The sequence below is a fragment of the Rhinopithecus roxellana genome, chromosome 16 (assembly GCF_007565055.1).
Source record: "Rhinopithecus roxellana isolate Shanxi Qingling chromosome 16, ASM756505v1, whole genome shotgun sequence".
In the NCBI taxonomy this organism is placed as follows: domain Eukaryota; kingdom Metazoa; phylum Chordata; class Mammalia; order Primates; family Cercopithecidae; genus Rhinopithecus; species Rhinopithecus roxellana.
In genome coordinates, this window is record NC_044564.1 from 91,166,783 (window position 1) to 91,178,532 (window position 11,750).

Sequence of the window (11,750 nt, forward strand, 5' to 3'; positions counted from 1 at the left end):
TGTTGTCTGTGCTTTTGGCCAACCATGGCCTCAAATAATTTGAGAAGTCGGTGTTGTATTTCAAAAAAGAGCCAACAGGAGTCTCGTTTTCCCCATGCGTAAGGCAGCGGCCCAGGGGGACGATGAGAGCTGTGCAGTGCCAGTGCCGGCCTGGGCTTCAGAAGTAGCAGTGAAGCAGCAGTGATTTGTTTTGTTTTATGCAAAATTCTATATTCAAATTCTTAGCAGAGATGAATAAATATTTTTCCTTCACTTTATATAAACAGAAATAATTTTTAGGGATGGGCAGGCTGGCTCATACCTACAAATCTCAACACTTTGGAAGGTCGAGGCAAGAGAATCACAGAGGCCAGGATTTTGAGACCAGCATGGGCAACATAGCGAGACCTCATCTCTATAAAATGAAAAAAAAAAAGTTAGCTGGGTGTGGCGACATGTACCTGTAGTCCCAGCTACTCTGGAGGCTGAGGTGGGAGGATCAGTTGAGCCCAGGATTTGAGGCTGCAGTGAGCTATGATTGTGTCACTGCACTCCAGCCTGGGCAACAGAGTGAGACCCTGTCTCTTAAAAAAAAAAGAAAAAAAAGAATTTAAAAATAGTCCTTTGTTTTTAGAAGTAGAATTCACAAGCCAGGGTAATAGTTGCCTTTAATGCTACAATTAAGTCTTCATATACACTCTTTTTTTTTTTTTTTTTTTTTTTTTTTTTGAGATGGAGTCTCGTTCTTTGGCCTAGGCTGGAGTGCAGTGGTGTGATCTTGGCTCACTGCAACCTCTGCCACCCGCGGTCAAGCAGTTCTCCTGCCTCAGCCACCTGAGTAGCTGGGATTATAGGCACCTGCCACCACACCTGGCTAATTTTTGTATTTAGTAGAGATGGGGTTTCACCGTCTTGACCAGGCTGGTCTTGAACTCCTGACCTTGTGATCCACCTGCCTTGGCCTCTCAAAGTGCTGGGATTACAGGTGTGAGCCACCACGCCCAGCCTCTTGTTGCTTTTTCAGTGATGAGACGTTTAGCATTTCACTAAGTGTTGGATATGCTTTGGTTTGGGTGATGCTAAGGTTGTAGAAATGTATTGATCTTAGCTTTTAAGGCCCTGTCTTTGGTATATTAGCCAGCATGGTGGTAGCTGAGGCCTGTGAGGTGGGATGCTCACTCATTGTAATGGTTTCTTTTTACTCTTTTGAGCTGGGTTCTCATAAGTTGTTACTGGCTTTCTCACCTTTATGTTTGAATAGGAGAGAAGAAAGCTTGTTAAGTCAGTGTTTTCTCTTTCAGAAAATTAAAAGTTGGTATCTATAAATGTGTGTATATGTGTTTAGTTTGTCACTGATTATCTCTTGAAGAAAAAGTTGCATATAGGCCTGGCGTGGTAGCTCACACCTGTAATCCCAGCACTTTGGGAGGCTGAGGTGGGCGGATCACCTGAGGTCAGGAGTTCGAGACCAGCTTGGCCAACATGGCAAAACCTCATCTTTACTAAAAATACAAAAATTAGCCAGGTGAGGTTGTGGGCGCTCATGGTCCCAGCTATTCAGGAGGCTGAGGCAGGAGGATTGTTTGAACCTGGGAGGCGGAGGTTGCAGTGAGCTGAGATTACACCACTGCACTCCAGCCTGGACAACAGAGCAAGACTTGTCTCAAAAAAAAAGAAAAGAAAAGAATTGCATATAAAATCTTTTGATGTCTTCTGCAATTTTCCCTGTGACAATTTAAAGAAAAAAAAGTCAAAGGACCATCTGCCTCTAAAAGGACATTCCGTGCGGCCTTTATCTCAGGGCGCTCTTTTCTGATTCATCGTGTACTTCCTCCTGGGCAGCCTACTCTCATAGGCACCAGTTTCTCAAGCTTTTTAGAGTTTAATTACGGCAAGCTTTACAAAATTTAAGTGTTTTCACTTTCATTTTAGTGGCACTTGGAGATTTAGTAAGTGTTATAATCCAGACGAAACTCATATTTTGCTTAAACACTTTCTAAAATTTTGAAATGTTACATAAAATTAGTATTGATTTAGTGGATTATTACCCATACTTACAGCTTTGAAGAGTAAATATTGTATAGTTATTTCCTGAATTTATGTTCCTATTCTTTAGAATTTGGGCTTCTTAATGGTGTCTTGTTTCATGACTGAAAGTCTGAGAAGCTACTTTTACTTTTGTTGGGCAGAAAGATTTGTTTGGCTGGTGAATTTCTTTGGTGTGGGAATTGCTTAAAATGCCAAGTCATTCGCCTTCCAGAAGCAAAGCCCTCCGGTTATCTTTGTGTAACCTTCAAAGAGAAATGAGATGCTTCATTTTAAAAGGCCTTGATGTAAAAATGTGTTTCACCTTTTTTTGGTAAATGTGTTGATGGAGAATCCTCTCAATTCTCAAGATAATTTGCACTAAAGTGCAAAAATACTTTCCTCTGTCAAGTATTTGCAAATGGTTTCAGTGAATGTAATCTTATTTTTTTCCAACTATTTTCAGAGTAATTCTTCAATCCAGTGTTCAGAGCTGTAAAACATCTGAACCTAACATTTCTGGCAGTGCAGGCATTACTAAAAGAACCACCAGATCTGCTTCAAGGAAAAGCAGTGTTAAAAGGTGAGAAAAGAATCCTACTCTTCTGAAAAGTTGCAAGCATTGGCTTTCCAGTTTAATATTTGGACCCTACCTCTGGCGATTGACATGAAATTAGGAGAAAGTAGAGTCTGTGTGTTACTTGTTCATTATCTAAGAAAATCTGGACCATTTTAATGTAGGCTTTTGTTTTGTATTTCAGAAGTAATTCTCAACACTGGAAATATGGTCTCTGGGTCATGATATGGGAAAGTTTTTAAATTAAGAATTTCCAAAGCTGGCTGTCAGGACTTGGAGGACATCTTTCTAGGTGTATATCAGACACAGCATCATTGCTGGACGATTAGCTGCAAGTGAGTGTGATGGTGGACATGAGATAACTCCAGAGAGTTTGAGGATCCTTCTCTGCCTAGTGACTCTTTGTCCTCTTGGCCACAGCCCACACGCGAGGCACTCGTTCTTTCACTGTCAGCACTGTCTTCAGTAAGTGGAGGCAAAATTTCGCAAAACCAAGGTGTCCTATGACCACGTCAGTGACTCTGTTGTCTTTGGACATTTCTCATGAAGTAGACATGTCATTTTTAAAGTTTTCTGATAACAGATCCCATTTGAAGAGAGAATAGATAGCCCAGGAGTGGAAGTGGGGATAGATGGCTCAGGAGTAGAAGGGGCATCTTTTCATCTTTGCCTGGCATTGGCAGCCCATGCAGTCCTGTTTCTGTTCTCCTGGTAAAAACGATCTCTTCTAATAGACATGAGCGACCTGAAGATAATCAGAACCAGCCTTGAAAATGTCCTGCACGCGCGCCCCGCTTCTCTTCAGCTTCCCTGCCCTGTGTCTCTGAGGCTTTGGGCCTCGGGGCCTTATCAGTGTGAAATTAGTCCCCAGTGCAAAGCAGCCAGTCTCCCGAGAGACCCTTGGCACAGCTGGGAGCTCTGTGTGCTTTGCATTTGGAAGACTCGTTCAGCTCTGCCGTGTTTCCTCTTCACTGTTTGTTTTGTACAACCTTACTGCACACTTACACTCACATGAGGACGCAGCAGTGCCCTGGCATGAGGATTTGAGGACTGTCAATCACTGATGCATGATTCCAGGATTTAAAATTTTTCATTAGAAATGTACCAAATATTCCTATTTCTTTACTCTTGAGAAGAATATTAGAGAAATACTGACCAAAGGTCAAAGATTTAGGTACATTGGAACAATGGCAGAGTGTTATTTCTGTTTTTTTTTTTTTTTTTTTGAGACGGAGTCTCGCTCTGTCGCCCAGGCTGGAGTGCAGTGGCCGGATCTCAGCTCACTGCAAGCTCCGCCTCCCGGGTTTACGCCATTCTCCTGCCTCAGCCTCCCGAGTAGCTGGGACTACAGGCACCCGCCACCTCGCCTGGCTAGTTTTTTGTTTTTTTAGTAGAGATGGGGTTTCACCGTGTTCGCCAGGATGGTCTCGATCTCCTGACCTTGTGATCCGCCCGTCTCGGCCTCCCAAAGTGCTGGGATTACAGGCTTGAGCCACCGCGCCCGGCCCGGAGTGTTATTTCTAACAGTGAGAAACAGGAAATGGGCTCAAGATTGTTACATTATGCCAAATGAATTGGGAGTCATACAGTTTAGTACACGAAGCAATGAGTGAAAAGAGCCATGCATAACAATTCTGAAGTATGAGCTGGGTGCAGTGGCTCACGCCTGTAATCCCAGCACTTTGGGAAGCCAAGGTGGGTGGATCACTTGAGGTCAGGAGTTCGAGACCAGCCTGGCCAACATGGTGAAACCTCATCTCTACTAAAAATACAAAAATTAGCCGGATGTGGTGGTGGGCACCTGTGGTCCCAGCTACTCGGGAGGCTGAGGCAGGAGAATTGTTTAAACATGGGAGGTGGAGGTTGCAGTGAGCCGAGATCGCGCCACTGCACTCTAGCCTGGGTGACAGAGCAAGACTGTCTCAAAAAAAAAAAACAATTCTGAAGTATGACTCTAATTTTGTAAGTGTAAGTATACTATGTATAGAAATATAGAGATGTATAAATATTTATATACCTACAATACATCTATATTTATAGATGAGTAAGTGTCTATATGTATAGAAATAAGACAAAGGAAAAATATGCTGTGATACTAATAAAAGTTCTGGTTGGGGGGACAGTTGGGATTTTTTTTCTTTTTTATCATCTTATGTTCCAATTTTTCTACAATAAATGAAGGGAAATGGGAGTGTTTTAACTGACACTTTTAGGTGAGCCAAACTATTAATTCAGGCCAGGTGCAGTGGCTCATGCCTGTAATCCCAGCACTTTGGGAGGCCGAGGCAGGTAGATCATGAGGTCAGAAGTTCAAGACCAGCCTGGCCAAGATGGTGAAACCTTGTCTCTACTAAAAATACAAAAATTAGCTGGGTGCAGTGGCGGGTACCTGTAATCCCAGCTACTCGGGAGGCTGAGGCTAGAGAATCACTTGAACTTCGGAGGCAGTGAGCCAAGATGACGCCACTGCACCCCAGCCTGGGTGACAGAGCAAGACTCCGTCTCAAAAAAAAAAAAAAAAAAAAAAAATCAAATAAAAAGCCTATCGTTGATGACAGTTAATTAGTTATTTTTGACATGTCTTGAAGGGGCATATCCTTTTTAGGTATGAGTGCATGAGTACTCAGGCTTTTTTTTTTTTTTTCTTTTTGACATGGAATTGCCCAGGCTGGGGTGCAATAGTGTTATCTCGGCTCACTGCAACCTTCGCCTTCCGGGTTCAAACCATTCTCCTGCCTCATCCTCCCAAGTAGCTAGGATTACTACTTGTGGGTGGCATGTGCCACCACACCTGGCTAATTTTTGTATTTTTAGTAGAGATGGGGTTTCACCATTTTGGCCAGGCTTATCTCAAACTCCTGATCTCAAATGATCCACCTGCCTCAGCCTCCCAAAGTACTGGGATTACAGGCATGAGCCACCACGCCTGGCCGCTCAGGTTTTTATTATAGCCCAGTGTGTCTTGCACATTTAATTCTGCTGTTTGCTGTTTTAGATTATGCTTTTTAGGTTACAGAGGAGTAGAGTCCGGGAGCCTGGCCGGTGTTTGCCAGGTCATACCGTCTTCCTTTGAGGGAAGAAGGGCTGGCCTTGCCTCTGTTTTTCTGTCTAGGTCTTGTTGCGTTTCCATGTCACTCTGGTGACCTGAACTCCTGCCTCTCTGGAGAAGTGGTCCCTGGTTGCAGCACGCGTCTGCCTGAGGCCCCTGGAAGGGATGATGTGAGGGTCCTAAGGGAGATTTCAGAGCCAGTGATCTGGACTGAATGTTGAAATGGCCCAAAGCAGTTTCCAGGAATTTTGGATAGTTCTGAAAACCAAAAAGACTTCCTTTAAATTCCAGCATGGACTTTCAGAGATGATGTGGAGAGAAAAAGGAGCCTAACAGTGAGGATTAGCTGGGGCTCACCTTCCTCTAAGCGGGTTCTTTCTTTGTGCCTCTTTTGGGGCTTCGGCCTGTGTTCACATCACCTTACCTGTTATCCACCTGCAGCTTACAAAAGAAAAGCAAATAAATTATGTATAGATTTTAAGAATTGGAGTCAGCCAAGCTGTAGCCTGGAGCTTTTATCCTACTGAATATTGTTCATAATATCCTACTGCATCGTATTCTTTTCTGGTTGGAGGGTAATGAGGGAGTTCGTATGTTGGTGCATGGTCTGATTCTGGGCACAATAGTATGAGCTAAATTTGAATAAATTTAAAGTATTGAGTGAAATCTTTAAACAGCAGTAGAAAAAAAAAAATGGAGCACCCTTTGGGGTCCTTTCATCGCTACCTGCAAGGCACCAGGGTTGCCAGTTCCTACTGGTTCGTCATCATCTCTGTGGCGCATAGGAACTTGACCTTCCATTTTCATGTTCCTTGGCATCCAGGAGGAAGACTCCACCCAAACTCGCTTTGCACTTAATTGGCGCTTTTGATTTTTGGGTTTACTGAGAGGCTCTTCAGCTTTGGGGAACTTTTTCAAAAACGTCAAAAGAGCAATTACTTGCAGCAGCTGAAAAAATAGGAGTGATGTCTTCACTGTTTGTCTTTGGGGAAAGGTGCCGCAGTTTCTCACAGAAGATGCCTGTCCCCTCGTGTGTCCACTTGAAGCTGTGCCCCATCAAACCTGAATTTCATGTGACCACAGGTCTGGGACGGCCGCCAGGCAGCCTGTGTGGCCCTCGGTCCTGCCAGGGCTCTCTGTGGCACCTTCTCATTCCCTTCCCCGAGTCTGGAGAGGGAGGCGAGGGAGCTTCTCCACTTCCCACTTCCTGTTAGAGCTATAAATCCATGCTAACCTTTCTCTTTTAAGAATTAATAAATCCAGTGAGTAATTGGCTCCGTTGGATTGGCCTGTTTTCAGTGTTCTCACATGACCTCTCTGAAGAGCTGTCTTAGAACAGTCTTGGAAATTTCATCGTGCTCCGAGTGAGCCTGCAGCCGCCTCATTTGCTCGCATTCACTCATGTCTTCTGCAGCCCTTCCGCCAGTGTGTTTGTTAGCTTCTGCAGTTTCTTTTGGGCAGGCTCTTTTTTTAAAATGATAACCTCATTCATTTTCTAAGAAATCGTCATGTACAAGTTACTTTAACTCTTGAGTTGCATCACTGGGAGCCATTACTTTCTGCTGCAGCTGCCAAACCAAACCTAAGGTCCGGACTTTGGGGTGCTCTGTACCTAATTCTTCATGTTGCTGGGGTTGGGGAGAGAAATGCTCAGCTTCTTTCCTTAGCCTCTCTTTTTTTTTTTTTTTTTTTTTTTTTGAGACAGAGTCTCGCTTTGTCGCCCAGGCTGGAGTGCAGTGGCCGGATCTCAGCTCACTGCAAGCTTGCCTCCCGGGTTTACGCCATTCTCCCGCCTCAGCCTCCCGAGTAGCTGGGACTACAGGCGCCCGCCACGTCGCCCGGCTAGTTTTTTGTATTTTTTTAGTAGAGACGGGGTTTCACCGTGTTTGCCAGGATGGTCTCGATCTCCTGACCTCGTGATCCGCCCGTCTCGGCCTCCCAAAGTGCTGGGATTACAGGCTTGAGCCACCGCGCCCGGCCTTTTTTTTTTTTTTAAATGAGACAGAGTCTCACTCTGTCACCCAGGCTGGAGTGCCATGGTGCGATCTTAGCTCACTACAACCTCCACCTCCCAGGTTCAAGCGATTCTCCTGCCTCAGCCTCCTGCATAGCTGGGAATACAGGCGTGCACCACCACGCGTGGCTAAAAAACTTTTTCTGTATTTTTAGTAGAGATGAGGTTTCACCATGTTGGCCAGGCTGGTCTTGAACTCCTAACCTCAGGTGATCCACCTGCCTCGGCCTCTCAAAGTCCTGGGATTGCAGATGTGAGGCACCGCGCCCGGCCTCTTTCCTTAGCCTCTAAAACCACGAATGTTTTCAGGAGCCCTTCAGTTGGGAGCAGCTGCATCTAGGACCTCTGACTTCTTCAGTGTTCTCGGGTGGCTTTGCCGGTGTCACACTTGCCACTGCCTCTTGACCCTCAGAGCCTCAGATCTGGGTGCCTGTTCCATTGCTTCTGGGCGTTGACTTTTGGCTACTGCCATTGTCTCCAAAGTCCATCAGGAGAGGAGTCCCAGAAGGTTGTCCCTAAGTGTTTCTTGGTAAAATGCTGTTTCTCTCCAGTCTTTTGAAATATTAGTGATCCTTTGAAATTCCAGATATTTTCCCACTTGTCTCACCAGCTGACCTGGATCTTTTGGCTCAGTGCCCTGTTGGGATCTCTGCAAATGAAACGATCGATTCAAACGCTCCTCCTTGAAGAACGCAGCAGCAGCGTCAGGCGGGGGCCTCCAGATTGGGAGTGGTTTTTCTGACTCTTCTTTTGGTTTTGTTTTCTGAGAGTTGTTACTGACCTGGAAGTGTAGCGTCATAAACTGGGGAAGGAGAAAGAGAGGCAGGAGGAGAATCATGGAGTGCGGAGGCAGGTAGTCCGTGGGGTGTCTCCTGTGCTTGGCGGCGCTGGAAACCGCTTAGGTGCCAGAGCTTTTTCTGTGACCAAATTCTGGCTTTTGAAATAACCCAGTAACAGTTCTCTATCTTTTCATTCTGCCTGCTCCTCCCCCAGCCTGGTTCCTCAGAGGGAAGGAAGGAGAACGAGTGCTTTGCAGCACGTGCCCCTGGCGGCATCATGGTACTTTCCTGGCCCTGCTGCCTCTGCCTGTCCGTCTTTTATGATTTTTATTTACTTGTATTGGTTTTTTAAATTTCTATTTTTTGCAGAACTGAACCTTTTTCTGCCCTGCCTTTCTCCTGTTTGTCTTTCCTTTGTGGTTGACATTGTGTTGTCTTCTCCAAAGTATTTGTCATTAGAAACTCACAGCAAGCGCATACTTTTTAGCATGTCAGCACTTTTATTATGTTGCCCTCCTTGTCTTTGATAACTGCCTGTGGACGCTGTGTAAACGTCATGGTAAAAATCCTTTTTTTCCCCCTGTAGTCTCTCCATTTCAAGGACTAAAACAGTCTTGCGTTAAGTAAAAACCTGTGACCAGAGCTGAAGGAAGACTCTAGGAACTGAAAACTGCAGCAGAAATTAGCACAATTTGAAAACAAAACAAAATTGCAAAAGCCTTAGTTGCTTTCCACCTAAGAAGTCGATCAATGGAGAAAGTGTCCGCTGGAGTTTCGATAATGAACTTTGAGTTTGGGTGCAAGCGAAGGACTCAGAGAAGGGCCCAGCTCTCAAGCTGAACGACAAAAATGCTGTTGTAAATTTAGTCTCAGGTGTAAATACCCAGCCCTCTGGTTCCCAGGGAGCTGGCTGCTCTGAGGTGCACGTGTGTCTCTGTGATGGCAATCATTGTAGTTGCTGGCCTTCAGAAGAATTGAGGATCTGATGGAGGTTTTTTATGTATTTATTTTCTGTTCACCTTGTGACCCTGTGTCAAAATTTGTAAAGATACAAAAGGCATTAATTACTGAGATGGTACTTTCTGTAATTTGATACTATTTGGCTTAATCATCTTCACCTATTTGTAATACTGTTGTAATGTTAACTCTGTTAAGTACCCAAGCTGCTTGTCTTCCACCAAAGAGTGCTTTATTAACAAGAATCTGTGAAAACCACATTTAAATACTGTTGCATGTTGTAAGACCAGATGGTTACCTTGGTAACCTAAAACTTGCAAGATAATATTAATGGTAGCTTTAGAAGACTCAGGAGGAGAAACTGACTTCAGAATTGGAAGATGTTGCAAGTCATCCCTTTTTCTGTCCTTTAGGGACTGAAGAACTGGGAGGCTGCCCATTGTTTGGTGCCAGTCATACAAATTAAAATCATATTTCCTTCCTTGCATGGAAGAAACACAGTCAGTTATTCCCCTTGGAAACAGCAATCCCAAATAATGTCGGCTTAAAAAAAGTTAACCGCTTTTTAGAGTCCTTCTCTGTAACATTGGATTTTTTTTTTTTTTTTTTCTCCTTATGAGATCAGTCTAAGGCCATTGACGCAGCCTGCGATCTCAGTGACAATGATCTGCTTGTGGATCTCACTGTTGCCTTTGGTTAGGGAACACAACTAGTAACTCTGCAGAGTGCCTTCTCCCCCTACCCTACTGGAACACAGCAGAGTCTGTGCCATGAAGCAGTTACAGAAACAGAATTGATTTGCTGCTTAAAAAAAAATAAAAAAAAAAAAAGGCGGGGGGGGCCAAAATAAAAGAATATTTAGTACTCACCTCGGTTCCTTCCACAAGAAGTGGGTGGTTTAATGATTGTTAACCCATTTTTGCCTGTGCTGGGAGCATGGAGGGCCGAGATGTTGACAGGCAGTAAGAAGCAAACGCCCTCCTAAGCCACAAGGCGTGCGCCAGATCTAGTAGGCAACTCCATTTTAAGAAGCTGCCTTTTTCACAAAACTTCAAGAAATTAAAGCAGTTGGAAGAAACAAGTTAAAGTCTTCAATGCAGGAAGGAATTGAAAGGCAGTGCCTCCATTTTGGTGCACTTTCTTGGAAGAAAGTGTGAAAGTAACCGGCATCAGGAGAGATGGAAGATGCCGTGTTCTCAGCCAAACAAGCGACTCTTTCCCCGCCAGGCACTATGGGGTGGGGTCAGGCCAGCTTTTCAACACTGGGGACTGGATCACAGAAAAACAGTGGTTTTCTGTCCCTGGAAATGAATAGGCACAAAGACCCCCTTGGCTGTGGGAAGACCACTCTTCAATAAGATGTGGGTGGGAGGAGGTACATTCCTTTTGCTGTTTTGAGCTGAGACAATGTAAATATTCAAACTGTGCCATGCATAAAGCATTGAATTCTCAGGGCACCTCTTCTTCCCCTTACCCTTTTAAGGCCATCCGCTCCATAAATAATAATCCAGGTAGTTGTGAAAATCGCGCTTCTTAGTCTGGCTTTTCGTCCCGTCAGAACAAGTAAATGTAGGCGCCACAGCTCTTGTGAGTACGGTCTCCCTCACGGTGAACAAGCCTCCTGGTGTTTCGTCCAAGAAAAGGAAGGGTGTCAGCGGGACCACAGTCCTTCTTCATTTTATAAACTGCCTCTTCATGTTGCCTGCTCAAGTTTCCACCTATAATTGCTATCACTGTGGCTCTTTCTAAAAATCCTTCTATTTAACTGGTTCACTGAAATTAGTCATAGAAAACCTGTGATTTGGTGAAGAAGCATTCCTTGTATAACCAAATGACTTGGGATGGTGTGCAGAGCAACAGTGTTACCTTATGGGGACCGTCTCTAGAATCCAGGAAGTGTGGGTCTGAGGGATGGAAAGTTCTTCCTGCTATGAAGGAGAGTGGATGCTTCCCCTCATCCCCAACTGAAACCACAAACACCCAGAATCTTCTGGGATTCTGACTTAGAGTCCTTGTTACAGAAGACCTTGTTGCTATGGAACATGAAACTGTGTCTGTCTGATGGAGAGATTCCCTTAACTTTAGAGCCTTAAATAGCCCTGAAAGTACACCGGGACGGTTTGCAATGGAATTAAAATTAGCAGCGCATATTTTTAGGTGCCCTTGAAGCTTTCTGGGGACTCAAAATTATCAAGAGTCAGGGACGGTCCGGAGGAAGAGCATCTGCAAAACTGGGTTCCTAGAAGTGCGGACGGACTTGGCTTGTTATAGAACTTGGTGGGAGAGGCGCCTCGTGAGAGCTGAGTGGCCGGCGTGGCCGTGCTTCCCGGCGGCGCGCGGCAGGGCTTCTGCTGGCTCCACAATTCACCT

General features: G+C 44.8%; 1 protein-coding gene across 9 annotated transcripts in view; it reads left to right on the forward strand.

Annotated features, from left to right (window-relative positions):
* Positions 1-11,750, forward strand: part of LOC104658187 (dual specificity protein phosphatase CDC14B) — a 112,556-nt gene extending 100,806 nt beyond the window's left edge. For 4 of the 9 annotated variants that reach the window (XM_030920251.1, XM_010358144.2, XM_030920255.1 and 1 more), the window contains one exon: positions 9,010-11,198. Coding sequence is in view for 6 of the 9 variants with exons in the window: in XM_010358144.2 (XP_010356446.2) it covers positions 9,010-9,046 (37 nt within the window). In the remaining 3 variants the exon portion in view is untranslated. Of the gene's footprint in view, positions 1-2,470; positions 2,588-2,765; positions 3,628-9,009 lie in introns of those variants that run through there. The other 5 variants (XM_030920250.1, XM_030920256.1, XM_030920253.1 and 2 more) reach the window with 4 other exon arrangements.